Source organism: Indicator indicator, chromosome 27 (genome assembly GCF_027791375.1).
Source record: "Indicator indicator isolate 239-I01 chromosome 27, UM_Iind_1.1, whole genome shotgun sequence".
NCBI lineage: Eukaryota > Metazoa > Chordata > Aves > Piciformes > Indicatoridae > Indicator > Indicator indicator.
Genome location: NC_072036.1, coordinates 1,337,501 through 1,355,598, shown reverse-complemented (window position 1 = coordinate 1,355,598; position 18,098 = coordinate 1,337,501). Strand labels below are relative to the sequence as shown.

At 46.4% G+C, this 18,098-nt stretch overlaps 1 protein-coding gene across 1 annotated transcript in view; it reads right to left on the bottom strand.

The window, feature by feature from the left end:
* LAMA2 (laminin subunit alpha 2) overlaps window positions 1–18,098 on the bottom strand; it is a 500,110-nt gene that overhangs the window by 186,644 nt on the left and 295,368 nt on the right. Inside the window, exons 19-21 of the mRNA XM_054393014.1 lie at window positions 11,579–11,790; window positions 7,318–7,424; window positions 457–637 (exon numbers count right to left, since the gene is read on the bottom strand). Coding sequence (XP_054248989.1) covers window positions 457–637; window positions 7,318–7,424; window positions 11,579–11,790 — 500 coding nt within the window. The remainder of the gene's footprint in view (window positions 1–456; window positions 638–7,317; window positions 7,425–11,578; window positions 11,791–18,098) is intronic.

Sequence of the window (18,098 nt, the reverse complement as noted above, 5' to 3'; positions counted from 1 at the left end):
CACAGAAGGACAGTGAAGAAAACAGAAGCAAAAGGATTTTTCCCCTTTTTTCCCATTCCACATCCCTCGAAGCTGATGTGATTTGGCAAGCACCTTAAACAGCCCTCTAGGCGACTCTTACCATAATTAAATCATAGGAACTTCACAGACATTGTTTTGGCAAAAGCAGTCAGAGAAAAGGACATTTCTCTTCCTTCTAGATGTGGTAGATGAGCAATAAACTGACCTTAAAATAGGAGGAATTGCTTGGGTTGTTTTGGTTTTTTTGTTGTTGTTCTTGCCAATCACCATCCTTGCCAAGTGATTTACAGGGCTGTCTATGGAAATATTAACCTGTCAGGAAAATTTGTTAGCCAATCCCAAAGCAGCCAAGCTAGAACCTGAGTAGTAATAATAATAAAAAAAATAAACAAACAAAGAAATAAATCTCAAATTGACAACAGAGAATTTACATACAAGTGCAGCCTCCTTCTTCAAAGTTGTAAAATCCATGAGCACAGCGGTCACACTTCTGCCCTGTCACTCCGGGCTGGCAGTAGCACTGCCCATCCTCAGTGCAGTCAAAGGACTTGGAACCAAAAGAGTTGCAGTTGCAGGGAACACATCCTCTTGAATATTGTAAGCCAAAGGTTTCAGGCTGCCACAGAGAGAGAAAGAGTGGTTGGGACACGGAATGAGGACAAGCTGAGAGTGGAAGGAGATCAGGGTGGTTCTTTCCTCTTCATCACTGAAATACTGCTCTTAACTGATTGAGGAGTAGTGAGAAAACACTGGGGCAGGAGCACTACATACCCTAACACAGCTCAGAAAGAGTAAAGATTCCAGACTCTTAGCTGATACTGCAATGAATAGTATCAGATAACACTTCTGGCTGCACCTCAAACACAGGATTCGGTTTTGGGACCCTCATTCCAAGAAGGGCACTGAGGTGCTGGAGCAGGTCCAGAGAAGGGCAACAAAGCTGGGGAAGGGTCTGGAGAACAGGGCTGGTGGGGAACAGCTGAGGGAACTGGGGGTGTTTAGTGTGGAGAAGAGGAGGCTGAGGGGAGACATCATTGCTCTCTACAGCTCCCTGAAAGGTTGGAGTGAGGCAGGGGTTGGGTTCTTCTCCCTAGTATCAGGCAATAGGATGAGAGGAAATGGCCCAAAATTGTGCCATTAGGTTTGGTATTAAGAATAATTCCTTTACTGCAAGAGTGGTCAGGGATTGGCACAGGCTGCCCAGGGAAGTGGTGGAGTCCCCAACCCTAGAAGTGTTCAAGAAACCTGTGGCCATGGCACTTGGGGTCATGGTTGATGGCCTTGGTGGCACTGGGTTGTTGGCTGGACTGGGTGATTTTAGAGGGCTTTTCCAGCACTACAGTTTGCAGTGCAATGCATTTCCTTCGAGGTTGTGTTTCCATAAGCACAATTCCCACAAGAAAGGGAATGCCTGCCAGTGCTGTGCACATCTCCTGTGTCTGGGTTGTAAGCTGTGTCAAGCAGAGTTTGTTGCTCAGAGAGTGAATTCAAGTTCTTAGCTATGAACAGAGATTGACTCAACTGGAAAGTCTCTGAGCATGTAGATGTCTCCTCTGAGCAGGGGCAATGCCTGCATACATGTTCTGCAGTTCAAGGGCATTTCTTTTGGATAAGCTTTGGGAATAACTTCAGAGGAACATAGATATAATGTATTTGTTTACATCACAAGCAAGTAGTGGGAATTATTTTCTTTTTTTTTTTAACTAAAAATTATCTTTTTTAGGTCAGGACAGGTCTAAGACTAAGCTGGAAGTAATCAAATAGCCTCAGTTTCTTGGTTTCTCTTCTATTTTCATCCTTTCTTTTCTATTTTCATTCTTTCTCTTCTATTTTCATTCTTCCCCTTCTTTTTTGCACTGAGTACCACAAAATTCCTACAGAACCAGATAGATGTTACCAACTACAGTAACACGTTTCCTCCTTAACTTCACTAGTGGAGTGCAAAATGCATCCTTGTAAAGAAGGGGAGGCACATCCTTCTTTGTATCCTGCAATATGGAGTTCTGCACAGAGCTTGCAGCCATCATATCCCATGGGTTCCACTGCACCAGCCAACAGAGGCTGCTCAACTGTACTTGATAATCACATTCTGAACTCAGTCTTGAGCTAGACTTGAAATGATAGTACTCTTCAACCTCATTTCAGGTAGGAGGACTTTCAGAGAATATTGAAATCCAGACCACACTCCTAATTTCACTGGAAATTGATAGAACATGATTTAATAATAGAAGTCTCTCAGAGACTTCACGGGGAAAGCGAAGGCTAAAAATGAGCTATTAAAAAGGTCACTGCTAATGAATATAAAAGTAATAAAGTGGAAAATGTTTGCTTTTACAATATACTACTGTGTGACCCAGGCATGTGGTGGTAGATCTTTACTCACTGTAAGTCAGTACAGATTTTTCAAGTCAGTGGAGCTGCAGACTTAGATTCTGCTTGGATTTCTTCCAGAGTGGAACCTCTAACTCTTGTGTAGGAGAATTCTCTGAGGTTTCAGCAGGTTTCCATGTAAAAGTCCTGATTTCAGATCTCTGAGGCTAATACTGAAGTTCCACATCCCAATAGAGAATCTGCTGAGAGCTGCCAGAATCCAGGACCATGTCTATGGGCAGACATCTGAGGGGGATCTACAGGAAGGCTGGGGAGGGACTGTTTAGGAGGGTCTGTAGTGACAGGATGAGGGACAATGGTTTGAAACTGGAGCAGGGCAGATTTAGGTGGGACATCAGGAGGAAGCTCTGCACAATGAGGGTGGTTTGGCACTGGAACAGGTGGAACAACCACCAGAGAGGTGGTTGAGGCCCCATCCCTGGAGACACTGAAGATCAGACTCAACGTGGCCCTGGGCAGCCTGATCAGTTGGAGATGTCCCTGCTGACTGCAAGGGTGTTGGACAAGATGACCTTTGAGGGTCCCTTCCAACCCAATGCAATCTGTGAATTTAGCCTGAAGACCACATGAACCTAACCCAAAGCTTAATGGTACACACAGCAAAGAATTACATTGATTTTCATTTCCAAATTCTGTATTAGGATGTTTTGCCAATTAAATACTTCTGCATGACAGATCCTGGTGTATCAGGGAGGAAAAAAAATACTGAAAGTTGTATAATTAAACTCTAAGGTTCAATTAAATATATCAACTTTCTTTAAAAATTCCTTTGCCAGAGGAGGAAACATTCAGAAATGTGCTTAGGCAAAAATCCCAGGACACACATCAAGATTAGTGCAGTGAAGCAACCAGTGCACACCATGCACCTCACTTCTCAGCAGAAACTTTGATAAGATCTAATACATTCTGTTTATAACGATGAAAGCCAGAAAAGAAAAGTTTGATTCCAGCACTCCACACACTGCATGAAGGAATTCAAGATCACTGGCATGCTGGCTTGAATTCTGTGAGCAGCTCTGCACACTCAAAGACATTTGATCCCTCATGCAAAACCCCAAGAAAAAGCCCCAGGTTAAGTCCTCAGCAAAGCTTTGTTTACACACAAATTCTACGAAGTGCATTTACTGAACAAAAGACAGGAGCCTGGATGGCAAAGAGAAAACAGGAGGAGGTTTTTGAGGCTGGTGTGACATCATGTTCCTCTACCAGTGCATGGCAAGTGTTTGTGTGAGCAACATGGTTATGTAAGAGATGGGACATGGCTAAAAGCTCAGGTTCTCCATAAAATCTCAGGTTCTCTGTAAAACCTCAGGTTCTCTAAAGGACAGCACTGCCTTGTGAGGAAAGGCTGAGAGCCCTGGGGCTGGTTAGTCTGGAGAGGAGAAGACTGAGGAGGGATCTGATCAATGTCTATCAATATCTGAGGGCTGAGTGTCAGGAAGGACGGGACAGGAACAGGCTCTGCTCACTTGGGCCCTGGGATAAGACAAGGGGCAATGGATGGAAACTACAGCACAGGAGGTTCCACCTCAACAGGAGGAGGAACTTCGTCAATGTAGGTGTCAGTGAACAGACACTAGAGCAGGCTGCCCAGAGAGGTTGTGGAGTCTCCTTCTCTGGAGACTTTCAAGCCCCATCTGGATGTGTTCCTGTGTGCCCTGTGCTGGATTCTATGATCCTGCTCTGGCAGGAGGTTGGACTGGAAGATCTCCAGAGGTCCCTTCCAACCCCTAACATCCTGTGAGCTGTGATCCTGTGATATGGTATGTTATGGATCCTGGAGTATGCCTGAGGAAGAAAAACACCACCAGGTATTTTTCAATCAGAGCTTATAGTGGCCTCCCAGTACCTGAAGGGGGGCTACAGGAAAGCTAGGAAGAGAGTGCCCAGGGAGGTGGTGGAGCTATCATTCCTGGTGGTGTTCCAGAAACATGTGGCCATGGCACTTTGGGACATGGTTTAGTGGCCATGGTGGTGTTGGGTTGACAGCTGGACTCAGTATCCCAGAGAGCTTTTCCAACCTGAGTGATTGTGTGAGATGCACTATGGGAAGCATTCTGCAGGGCTGCCTGTCTTCTGAGCCTGTCCAGTAGTTGGTATTTTAGTACACAGCACACCTAGTTCAGATTATTTGACAGCCAGCCCGTGGCAGCTCCAGCCCCTGGTGGCTCTGAGGCCTCAGGCCATGCCATGCACGCAGTCGCTGATTACCGGAGCAGCAGGCCGGTAAGCACCCCGGGGGCAGCCACTGCCACTGCCTATGCCCCATCTGCGAGGGGCAACTCGGATCTGCTGGCTGCCTCCTGCATTTTCCTTCAGTGCAGGCACCTGCCTGCGGCTGGCACAGCGTCTGCCCACGAATCCTGACTTGCAGAGACATCTTCCTGACTTGTCACACTGCAGTGACACGGATCCTAAAGCACTGCAGCCACAGGGCACACAGAACTGTTTTCCTGGGGCCCAGAAGTAGCTGGGCTTGGGGAATGAAAAAACAAAGAGAGTTAGAAAGCAAAGATACTGAAATGACACTGCACAGAAGAGTGCAGGGATAAAGACAGCAGGAAACAGAGTAGCAAACAGAGATTAATTTCAATGTTCTGTAAGGAGGCTTGAGATACTTTCTGCAGGCTGCACAAATTCCAGGGGCACCAAAGACTGTTTTGTGAAAGGGCTCTTTAAACACAGCACAAAACAGAGTGCAAACCACTGCAGAAATCACATAGCTTGAAAGGGTTAAAAGGATCTTTCTGATTTATGTAAAATTATTTATTTTTCCTGCCTTCAACAAGGCCAAGAGCAAGGTCCTGCACCTGGGTCAGGGCAATGCCAAGCACAAGTCCAGGCTGGATGATGAATGGATTGAGAGCAGCCCTGCAGAGAAGGACTTGTGGGTGCTGGTGAATGAGGCACTTGACATGAGCTAGCAATGGCTGGTGGTAGCCCAAAAAGTCACCCATGTCCTGGGCTGCATCAAAAGAAGTGTGGCCAGCAGGTCAAGGGAGATGGTTTTGCCCCTCTGCTCTGCTCTGCTCAGGTGAGACCCCAGCTGGAGCACTGCACCCAGCTCTGGAGCTCCTAGCACAAGTAGGACATGGAACTGTTGAGAGGATCCAGAGGAGGCCATGAAGATGATCAGAGGTCTGGAGAACCTCTGCTGTGGGGACAGGCTGGGAGAGTTGGGGCTGTTCATCCTGGAGAAGGCTCCAGGGAGCCCTTAGAGCAGCCATCCAGTACCTGAAGGTGGCTACAGCAGAGCTGGAGAGGGGCTTTTGACAAAGGCTGGGAGTGACAGGATGAAGGAAAATGGATTGAAACCAGAGCAGGGGAGATTTAGACTGGAGATTGGGAAGACATTTTTTACTATGAGAGTAGTAAGGCACTGGAACAGGCTGCCCAGTGCAGTTATGGTCACCTCATCCCTAGAACAGTTTAAGACCAGGCTGGATGAGTCCTTGAGCAACCTGGGCTGGTGGGAGGTGTCCCTGCCCATGGCAGTGGGGCTGGAACAGGATGGTCTTTAAGGTCCCCTCCAACTCAAGCCATTCTATGATTCTATGATTTATGTGCTTTAAATTAGACACACAGAGAGGTGTCCTGAGGACACAGGCCTAACCCACAAGTCCTCATGCTGGACCAGAGGCATTTTAGCCAGCTAGAGCATATTTCTCAGCAGCCTGAAGACAATTCTGCAAAAAAATTATGAAACACTGGTGGTTTGCAGTGATTTATGAGACAGCAAAACAATGTCAAGGCAAAAGAGACTTTTCCCCCAAAAAAGAATACATTATTTGGACAATGCAAGAAGAAACTCTAAGAAAAGAAACAGAGAAGCTGAAAATTCACAGCAGAAGTAAACCAGCATCCTGCACAGAGAGCTCCTAGAGTTGCAATATTTTTATCTAATTTATTTATATCAAACATTCAGAAAACAAAATGTCTAGAACATATAGAAAAATGTACTTGTATGTACTTAAAAGGTACTCATGGCATACAGCTGCAGGGTTCTGTGGTTGTGCTAGAAAGCCTTTAGAAAATGAGAAGGATTGCAGAACCCTGGAGGACTGTAGGTTTCCCATGGGACAGCAATGTGCCCTTGTGGCCAAGAGAGCCAATGGTCTCCTGGGGTGCATTAAGAAGAGTGTGGCAAGCAGGTCAAGGGAGGTTCTCCTGCCCCTCTACTCTGCCCTTGTTAGACCATATCTGGAGTATTGTGGCCAGTTCTGAGCTTCCCAAAGGAACATCTGTGTGGTGAGAAAAGGCTGAGAGCCCTGGGGCTGTTCAGTCTGGAGAAAGGAAGGCTGAGAGGGGATCTGATCAATGTTCATAAATCTATTACGGGTGGCTGACAAGAAGAAGGGGCCAGGATCTTTTCAATGTGATGGGACAAGGGGCAATGGACAAAAATTGGAACCCAGGAAGTTCCACTTCAACATGAGCAGCAACATTTTCACTGTGAGGATGCTGGAGCCCTGGAGCAGGCTGACCCAGAGAGGTTGTGGAGTCTCCTTCTCTGGAGACGTTCAAAACCCATCTGGATGTGTTCCTGTGTGACCTGCCCTGGGCGATCCTGCTCTGGCAAGGGGGTTGGACTTGATTGTCTCCAGAGGTCCTTTCCAACTCCCACCATTCTGTGATTCTGTGATTTAAATACCAGCCACTTTACCTTTCCCTATACAATACCAATACCAACCCATATCATAGAATCACAGAATTGTTAGGGTTGGAAGGGACCTCAAGGATCATCCAGTTCCAACCCCCCTGCCATGCTCTTTGAGTGAAAAAAAAAACAACCTAACAAAACAAAACAAAACAAAAAAAACCACCAAAAAACCCTACCCCAAACCAAAGAACACTGAGTTATGACAACCAGGGAAGAGAGCTGGAAGGCTGCTTCTTGTCCCTCACCTTGCAGATGTCACACCGGCGCCCGAGCACGTTGGCTTTGCACTGGCACTGGCCTGTCCGTGAGTCACAGATCTCTGAGAAGGAGCCATTGCTGTGACAGTGGCAGGCTGCAGAGGAAGAAGAAGGAGCTGTTAATGTTTTTCCCCAAGCTAAATCTGATAGCCAGATGTTTACAGAGCAGCTTTTGCCATGCTGAGGAATCCAGGGAGGCAGGCCTGAGTCAAGCAGGAAGGTGTCACCTCTGTACGGTGACAACACACATCAGCCTCCTCATAGGGGTGGGGAATTTGCCCCCAGATTATTGCACTGAGAAATTCTGCCTCGAGTTCATGAACAATCTATGTCCTCCCCTCAGATCAAACCAGGATTTTTAAGACCCATTTCAAGCATGTGTCCTGAAACCTGGAATGGGCAAGGTAGCACTGAGAGCTAAAGGAGCTCCTACAGACCCTTCCACAAGGGTGTGTGAAGGATGAAGGTCAGAGAATCATAGAACTGTTGAGGGTGGAACAGACCTTTGACATCAAGACCAACCTCTCACCCAGAGCTCACAATCCCACCACTGCTGCCAAGACACTGCCACTAATCCATGTCCCTCAGCACCACATCCACGCAGTTTTACCTCCCCATGACCTTCTTTTCTCCAGGCTGAACAACACAATTCCCTCAGCTGCTCCTTACCAGATCTGTTCTCCAGACCTTTCACCATCTTTGCTGCCCATCTCTGGACATGCTCCAGCATCTCTTTGTCCTCCTTGGAGTGAGGAGCCCAAAACTAACCCAGGATTCAATGTGTAGCCCCACCAGTGCCCAGTACAGGGGGATGATTCCTGCCCTGGTCCTGCTGGCCACATCACCCAAGCCAGGATGCTGTTGGCCTTCTTGGCCACCTGGGCACATCTTCATCTTCAGCCACTGTTGACCAACCCCCCGTCTTGGTCCGGAGGGAGAGAGAGACTTGGTTCTTTTTCAAACATTCCCAAGGTGCAAAATTAAAGGCACAAAAGAGGCCAAATATCAAAGCGAGGCTATTTCTTAACAGATTAAGGTGGCAGATGCCACCTAATCATCCCCTAATCATCCTCACGGCTCTCCCTTGGACCCTCTCCAGCAGGTCTCTCTTGAGCTGGGGAGCCCCAAACTGGACACAGGATTGCAGCTGCAGTCTCAGCAGGGCAGAGTAGAGGGGGAGCAGAACCTCCCCAGCCCTGCTGGCCACACTCTTCCTGCTTCACCCCAGGATCCCATTGGCTCTCTTGGCCACAAGGACACATTGCTGTCCCATGCAGAACTTGATGCCCACTAGGACTCCAAGGTCTTTCTCTGTGGACCTGCTCTCCAGGAGGGCAGCCCCTAACCTGTCCTGGTGCCTGTTTGAGACACAGCAGTTATGTTTTGTCTATATCTAGCTTATTAAAACAGGAGCTCCCCATTACTTTACTGGCCTTGCTAATTTACAACTCTCAGTTGTACATTGAAAATACTTTTTTTTTTTTCAGTTTTTCCCCCCACTTCTGAGACATTCTGCACAAGTTGCTTCATTTCTATCTAGTCTGTTGATGGCATTATTTCTCTAATATTTGCAAAAAGCTTTCACACTCTGGAATAAGTAACAAAAACCTTTTGGGCTCTCCTCTAACTCTGGTAACACCTTCAGATGTTTTGATCTCTTTCTGTTTTGCAATAGATCTTAAAAACCTAGACTTTTAAAATCACTTCTGCTGTAAATAACATCACTTCTCTTTTCCTTTTACTCTCATTTTGCAACACTGAGTGAATCCATAATTAACCTCTTTCATCCTGTACACAGCCCTTTTCTTTACCATAATATTCCTGTTTTAAAACTGCAAATGATCCAAACTGTACACAGAGATCACAGAATGCTAGAATGGTTTGGGTTGGAAGGGACCTCAAAGATCATCCAGATCCCAGCCCCCTGCCATGGGCAGGGACACCTCCCACCTGCCCAGGTTGCTCAAGGCCTCATCCAGCCTGGCCTTGACCACCCCAAGGGAGGAGGTATCCAAAGCCTCCCTGGAATCCCTTTTCCAGTGTCTCACCACCCTCACTGCAAAGAATGTCTTCTTAATCCCCAGTCTCAATCTCCCCCCTCCCAGCTCAAAGCCATTGCCCCTTGTCCTATCACTCCCAGCCCTTGTCAAAAGTCTCTCCCCAGCTCTCCTGTAGCCCCCTTCAGGTGCTAGAAGGCTGCTCTAAGGTACCTCCAGAGCCTTCTCTTCTCCAGGCTGAACAGCCCCAACTCTCTCAGCCTGTCCCCACAGAGGAGGTTCTCCTGCCCTCTGATCATATTCATAGCTACTTCTGGACCTGCTTCAACAGTTCTGTGTCCTTGTTTTGTTGTGGGCCATGCTTTCTGGATTTCTCTAACTATTTATGAGTGTGTATTTCTAATCACCCCACACACTAATTCTCCTTCTAGAGCAGTACATATACACAGGCACAAAGGCACACTGGAGTATTTGTTTTAATTTATTTCATCTTACTTAGCACAACCTCCAGGTATTTTGCTACAGCACACTGTGCTTCTTCACACCAAAACCCAAGCCTGCTAGAACCAAATCAAATAAACCCTGGGACATTCGCTCATTTTCCTTGGATTTGTAGAGTTGCAAAACTAGAAGTGGGGAGATTCATACTGGATGTCAGGAAGAAGTTCTTCCCCATGAGGGTGGTGAGAGACAATGGAACAGGTTGCCCAGGGAGGTGGTGGAAGCCTCATCCCTGGAGGTTTTTGCAGCCAGGCTGGATGTGGCTGTGAGCAACCTGCTGTAGTGTGAGGTGTCCCTGCCCATGGCAGGGGCAATGAACTGGATGAGCCTTGAGGTCCCTTCCAACCCTGACAATTCTGTGATTTTGCACAGACACATGAATAAATGGAGAGATTCTCTAGTGATATAAAGTGGTACTGCCACCTGAAATGGTTAAAGCAGAGGACAAGAGAAGTGCACGGAGAAAGAGCAAAGCAGCATTTCAAACAATAATTTGAAAGCAAAACTCATGCTTTGCAATCCTCTTGGATTGGGCATTTTAATAAGGAATGAAATTGAAAACAACAAAGTAACAGGCACAGGCCCTCTGATATTGTAGCTGCAGGGCAAACTTCGTGGAAGTCTGCAAAGGAAATAAAAAAATCATATGCAAAAAAGGAAAGCCAGATGAAGGGCAGGGAGCTGATGAGCACAAGGTAACCATGAGCACAGGGCTAGGAATACATTAGGGGCTCTCCTTGTCAGGGAGACTAACAACAAAAGCCCAATTTCTGATTCCACATGAAATATGTATTTAGTTTTAATATTTTTTTAAAGTGTATATTTTCAGAACTTTCCTTACATTACATCTCTTCCTCATGCAGCTGCCACCACCACAGAAATGTTCAAAGCAAGAGCCTGATGCCTCAGGGGTGGTGACAAGCTACTGGAAGCTATGATTTTTGAAACACCCTTCTTTTCAAATCATGTTACACACTGCACACCCTGACTTCTATAGCATCATCTACAGCCTTTGGAGGAGGGCCACAAAGGTGATCAGAGGGCTGGAGCACCTCCCCTGTGAGGACAGGCTGGGAGAGTTGGGGCTGTTCAGCCTGGAGAAGAAAAGGCTCCAGGGAGACCTTAGAGCAACCTTCCAGTACCTGAAGGGGCTCCAGGAGAGCTAGGGAGGGACTTTTGACAAGGGCTGGGAGTGATAGGACAAGGGGCAATGGCTTTGAGCTGGAAGAGGGGAGACTGAGACTGGAGATGAGGAAGAAATCACAGGATCACAGGATGTTAGGAATTGGAAGGGACCTCTGGAGAGCTTTGAGTCCAACCCCTCTGCCAGAGCAGGACCATAGAATCCAGCACAGAGCGCACAGGAACCCATCCAGACAGGGCTGGAAAGGCTCCAGAGAAGGAGACTCCACTACCTCTCTGGGGAGCCTGCTCCAGGGCTCTGTGAGCCTCACAGTGAAGAAGTTCCTCCTCATGTTGAGGTGGAACCTCCTGTGCTGGAGTTTATGAAACACTCTGGGACATGGTCCAGTGGCCATGGTGGGGTTGGGTTGATGGTTGGACTGGATGATCTGAGAGGTCTTTTCCAACCCAAACAATTCTATGATTCTAAGTAAGAGAGTGTGGTTAGAGGAGGTGTAAGTACACAGCATCATTCTCCTGCTGCCACAGCCAGAGGCAGAGCCCTCCTGTCAGGAACATGGTTATGGATAGATCAACCCCGTCAGGAGCAGCACAAGTTCATGACTTACGTTGACAGCCTCTTGCATCCAGAGCATCACCAAAGTATCCATCAGCACATCTCTCACAGTACTGCCCTGTTGTACCTGGCTTGCATCTCAGACAAGCACCAGACAGGCTGTCACAGCTGCCAGGAATGGAGAAGTCAAGGTTGTCATTGCATGGGCATGGCCGGCACGATCCCCCTGGTATTAGAGGTTGTCCGAAATAGCCTTCTGCACACCTAAGGGAAAGGTCAGCACCTGTTAGGACCCTGACAGAATCACTGGTTAGAAACAACTCATTCTGTTGCCTCTCTCATCACCAAAACTGATTTGATCTTCATTCAAGTGTTTTTAAGTGTCTTTCCCCCCACACCCCTTTCCTCCTCCCTCCTCCCTTTTAACCACACTGTAGACGCAGCACCAGCTGAAATCCTGCCAGTGCTGCTAGCAATTAGATCTCAGTGGCAGAAAAATCTTGTCACTGGCACTGAAGATGAGACAATACACAATAAGAAATCTGTCTGCTGGCACACCAGAGGAATTCAGGTCTGTGCTAGATGGGCTTTGTGTTTCAGCACATCATGTCTAGATGTCCTGTGCTTGTTTACTAGCAAGCCTGATGTGGGCTTTTTTTCCCCTACTACCTTAAGAATTTGTTTATAAAATAATAAATACATAAATTTGTGTATCTAACAAGATCCTCCTCTGATTGAGCTTTCCCCTGATCTACTGCATGGTCAGGTTTGCTTCATTAATGGATTGCTAATCTCTGTGTCTAGGTAACAAACAAAAAGATTGCTTATCACTACAGGAGCTATCTTGGTTTGTACTTGTGGTGGGTTGAAAATTCCTCCCCCCTCCAACATTAACTTTGCCAGACCAGCTCAGTTGGAAGGAAATGGAAGAAGCACAACTACAATCTACAATGAATAGGTACAAAATATACAATATTTACAATATTTACAGATATTTACAATTAACAAACAGCACAAGGACCCCCCCCCCCCCCGCCGTGGCCTAAGACCAGGGGAGCTGTAACAGCCTCCCCCTTACCCCCCTGTACACAAGGGACAAGAGACAGAAGCAGAGATATTAGACTTAGCCAAAACAACACAGCCAAGGTTAAGCAGAAGCAAGTGAAGTTTCTCCCACAGCAAAGAAGCAGAAGAGAGAGAGATTGTTTTGGGAACCAAATCTTATGGAAGATATCTCTCCAATGGCATTGTTTAGAATAATCATTATTTCCCTTTTTGCACCCAATAGTGATTTGTTTACATTTTTACTACTTTCTGCTCAAGATCTGTGAAAAACGTTCAAGGCATAGCCTGAAACTACTACATTACTACACCTTTCCTATTTTACCAGAGGTGTTTAAAAAGATCACCTTTTTCATCCTGCCCACCTGCAGGTTCCTGTGAGCACCATGTGAAACAGGCTAGTGAACCTGACCTAAAGGATTGTGCACCTCCAGCAAATCTCTCCTTGTCTCACAGCCCATTTCCTATTGATATTCAGGTCAGCTTCCCCTTCCCATTACATTTGCTCACACTTCACAGCAAAAGCAACTTGCAGAGAGTGAAGGAAAAGAAGATAAAATTGCTCAGTTCCAGCTAATGAAGTTATTCATGTGAGACAAAGATGAACTCCAATTAGTGTAAAGAAAACAGAAAGTACATAAACCTCAGTGACTGAGTTGTTTCCTACTATTTTAAAGTGGGTTTGAATCTGTCAGTGTGCTGAGTACCAAAGAAATCTCAAGCAGTGCAGTGGTCAGTTGGCTTTCACAAGCTACTGATCTTTGGTGTCCTCCTCTTAGGAGGAGAGGCTGAGGGAGCTGGTGCTGAGGGAGCTGGAGAAGAGGAGGCTCAGGGAGGACCTTATCACACTTTACAGCTACCTGAGGGGAAGTCGTAGTAAGGTGGGGGTCAGGCTCTGCTCCCAGGCAACTTGCGACAAGAGGAGAGCTATGGCAGGGGAAGTTTAGGTTGGATGTTAGGAAGCACTTCCTCACAGAAAGGGGAATTAGACACTGGAATAGACTGCCCAGGGAGGTGGTGGAGTCCCTGTCCTTGGAGGTATTTAGGAAAGATTGAACGTGGCACTTGGTGACACGGTCTGGTTGATGTGGTGGTGTTAGGTCATAGGCTGGGCTGGATGATCTCAGAGCTCTATTCCAGCCTCTGTGACTCTGTACGTTGTAAGTCCCCCTTGCTGTACTGGGAACAGCAGAGATCAATGCAACTGACCCTTCAAGTTCTCCTCTTCCTCCTGCACCCCACAAGTCAGTACTGATGCAAGGTGTGCTCAGGGCTAGCTGTTTGCTGAATGGTTTAGTGGAAAGGAAAAAGCTTTTAAAGCTGTACTACAAGGAAGTGAAGGGCTCCTACAGGAAGGCTGGAGAGGGACTTTTCATGTGGGTGTCTAGCAACAGGACAGTGGAGAATGGTTTTGAGCTGAGGGAGAGTAAGTTTATACTGAATTTTGGGGAGAGGTTCTTCAGTGCAAGGGTGGTGAGACACTGGAACAGGTTGCCCAGGCAGGTTGTGGATGCCTCCTCCCTGGAGGTGTTCAAGGCCAGGTTGGATGAGGCCTCAGGCAACCAAGTCTAGTTGAGAGGAGTCCCTGCCCATGGCAGGGTTGGAGTAGATGATCTCTGAGGTCGATTCCAAACTGAGCCATTCTATGATTCTGTGGTTCTGTGAATGCAGCTCTTGTGTACATGGATTACCTGTCTGCTTTGCACTAGCACTGGATGGTGGCGAAGCAAAGATTTGGGTACCATCCCAAGATGGGAATGCAGAGCTCCACTACTCTTTTATTCTTTTAAACCCCTCAAGTCCATCCTTTACCTTACATCCAGAACATCTCATGAAGCTTCCAACTGGATCATACACAAAGCAGTTTAAACAGGTATTATTTACCATTGTCACCAAAGATTATAAAAATGGGTAACTGAGAATAGGGAGGAAACCAGAGCTGGATCTAACTGAACAGTATTTTATTGTTAGAAAAATTCAGGCATTTTAGTTTCAAAACTTGTCATGAACGTAGTCACATATCCATAGAATCACAGAACTGTTCTGCTTGGAAAAGATCTCTAAGCTCATCCAGTCCAACCATTCTCCGACTCTACCAAGGCTGCTGCTAACTCATAACACTCAACATCACACCTCTGCTTCTTTGAAAACCTCCAGGGATGGGGATTCAACCACCCCCCTGGACAGCCTGTGCCAGTCTTGGAGAACCCTTTCAGGGAAGAAGTTTCTGCTGATATCCAACCTAAACCTCCCCTGGTGCAACTTGAGGCCATTTCATAGAATTATAGAATTGTCAGGGTTGGAAGGGATCTCAAGAATCATCCAGTTCCAACCACCTGCCATGGGCAGGGACACCTCACACTACAGCAGGTTGCTCACAGCCACATCCAGCCTGGCTGCAAAAACCTCCAGGGATGAGGCTTCCACCACCTCCCTGGGCAATCTGTGCCAGTGTCTCACCACCCTCATGGGGAAGAACTTCTTCCTAACATCCAATCTGAATCTCCCCATTTCTAGTTTTGCTCTATCCCCCCCAGTCCCATCACTCCTTGACACCCTAAAAAGTCCCTCCCCATTTCCTCTTGCCCTCCTTGTATTTCCCACAAAGAAATGGATATGTTCTTTCATGGCTGGAGGATATCTCAGTAGCCGCAAAAGCTTCATTTTTACCCTACTTTCACCAAAACAAGTTGTTTTGTTTTTTTTTTTTTTAGCAACGATACCTTTGGCCAGGAATATCTCTTAATACACATTAATAGTCATATTTGATCAAAGCAGAAAAATGACTGGGAAATGTGTGCAATTATCTTATTTTACCTCAAATTAAATGAACAATGAATGAAGTTCACCCACACTTTGCTAAAGACCTTTCCCACCTATCACTGGCCTGTTTGTCATGGAGCTGTATCTTTGGTTCTGCTGATCTGTTGGACTGCACTCTCTGTGCATTCTTTCTCCTCTTTCACTTTCCTGTAGGGGTTAGCTCTGTACCTGAGAGCCTTTACAAAATCTTACCAAGCACTTCATAGGAAAAATACTCCAGGGATTGGTGAGACATGCACTGCTAATCAGTTCTTCTATTATTAGCAGGAGGCCTTGATAACTCTTTGAATTCTCACCAGTTGAGACTTTGCTAATTAAAATCAGCAAAGCCTGAGCCATCACTGAGCTATGTTGTACTTGTAGACACAAATAATCTCAAACCCAGACTCAAGATTCAGGAAGGGACCAGTCTCCTCTTAGTGGTGTTCTGTGTTAGGACAAGGGGCAATGGACACCAACTGGGACCCAGGAAGTTCCACCTCAATGTGAGGAGAAACTTTTTCACTGTGAGGATGCTGGAGCACTGGAACAGGCTGCCCAGAGAGGTTGTGGAGTCTCCTTCTCTGGAGATGTGTTCCTGTGTGACCTGCCCTTAGTGATCCTGCTTTGGCAGGGAGCTCGGACTGTATGATCTCCAGAGGTCCCTTCCAACCCCCTACCATTCTATAATTTTATGATCTCATCATCCTGTAACTGTTCTGGGATCAAAGGACAGATTTTTAACATTCTCACACACCCCTTCTGTGGAGTCAGGGGAGTGTCTGTCCTACCTCATACCTCTTGGGAAAGTAAGCAGTGAGCAAAGGAAGGACTTAAGTATAATTAGCTGGGGATAAGGACTGAAGAGGGAAGCTGGGCTGCTCCACCAGCATGGATGTGTGGTAACTCCCAGCACTGTTCATATCTCAGATCTTTGGATGCTATTACAAGCTGGACCCTGCAGAACACTGAGCAATTTTGGCAACATTTTCCTGAAGAGTTCAAGTGGGAAGAGTAGCAATTTAGATTTTCCTGACATTTTACAACTCAGGTTTAAAAAACCATATATATATTACTAACTAACAGATCTTATCTCCCTAGGGGGCAGAGGATGATTTTGGAGGCTAAATAAGCACAGTACTGAGTATGCTTAATTCATGACACTTGGTACTTCATGATAATTTAGGACTGTTCAGTCAAAGAATCATGTGGCTCAGATCACTTGTCACTTTGCAGTTGCTAAACTGAAAGAGAATTTCATGGACTCTTTTAGCAATTATGCAGACACAGTCACTATTAATAGCAGCAGGCAACACCCTTTCTCCTGTTCATTATTATTGACAGCTCTGGGCATTGCCAAGCGACTCGTTACAATTAAAAGCAAATAGTTTTATGAGCATTGGAACTAAAGCCCTGATTTCCAGTGGATTTGTATCTCATGGTTAGAAGGCTAAGGGCTGATTATTTGCTGCAGGATGTTGCTATTCAGCAGGGAGTAATCCCTCAGGCTATGGCAGTGCTTTTTCCTAACCCTGTGAAAGTTTTTTTTAACAGGCAGAACATTTAATAATCTCTCTGTGTCTCTCTCATTCTCTCTCTCTCTCTCATGTATTCTCTGCTGTTTAATCAGGTGTGAGTTCACACAGTGTTCTCCCCCTTAGCTGTGACATGTCCTGATCTATTAACCTCTCTTCAGCCACTTCTTTTCACAGAATCTTCAGGAAGGATTATTATCTTTGAGACCTCCTAGCCTTCTGTCAAATTTGGTTGCAAATGACCTCCAAGTTCAAATGCCATCGTGGGCAGCCAGACAGATCTGCTCACAAAAATCACAGCAGCCTCATTTCCTTAGGAAATCAGGCTAAAATCCAAGCCTGCCACTCACTTAGATTCTGTCCTACTGTACTCCTGTGCTCCACTCAGGAACAGCACTTGTTGCTAATGGAAGCTGTCAATGACCTCTCATTGACAAGCTGCCACCAAAGTGCTCTGGAAGTGATTTATTCCTGCCGTCATTAATTTCATAGCCCACCAGCAGAAAGAAGGTGGTGATGCCTTCCAAGACAGACAGGAAAAGACAGGCAGAAATAGCAGGCAGCAGGAGCAGACTCAGTGCTGATGGGAGGGAACAGGTGACAGCCTGCACTCTCACTTCAAGACAGATATAGCACAAGAGGGGATTTAAAAGGAAGTTGTTGTAAATGTAAATTGGAAAGACAGGACTAGAGGGTGAGTCACAGCCTATGGCCAGGTTCCTGCTTTTCTCTGGGCTCTCTCTCCTGGTTCATTCCAACTTTTCCTCATCCCATCTTGAACACTGTAAGTCTTCATTCAGAAGCCTTACCTTTCTTCAGGGCTTATGTTAGAAAGTGCTGCAAGCAGCCTGTGGAAGTGCCACATAGCAAATGCCTACACAGAAGTGCCACAGTTTCATGCCAGGTGTTATGACAGTTATCTGCCCTCCTAGCCCCTCCTAAAAAGGTGTCATCTGCAGGGTCACAGAGGACTGGAATCATGGAGCCAGAGCCAATGCAGATTCAACATGACCTCCAAACAACTAGCAGAGGTCCCCTGGCACATTAACTGCTCTCCAAAGCTGTTCCATCTGTGTGAAATCTCCAGGGACCAAAGGCATGCAAGCATGGTGATGATATTCCCTCTCTATGTGGTCTCACCTCCTGTGGAAGGAGTTCCTGGGAGCTTAGCAC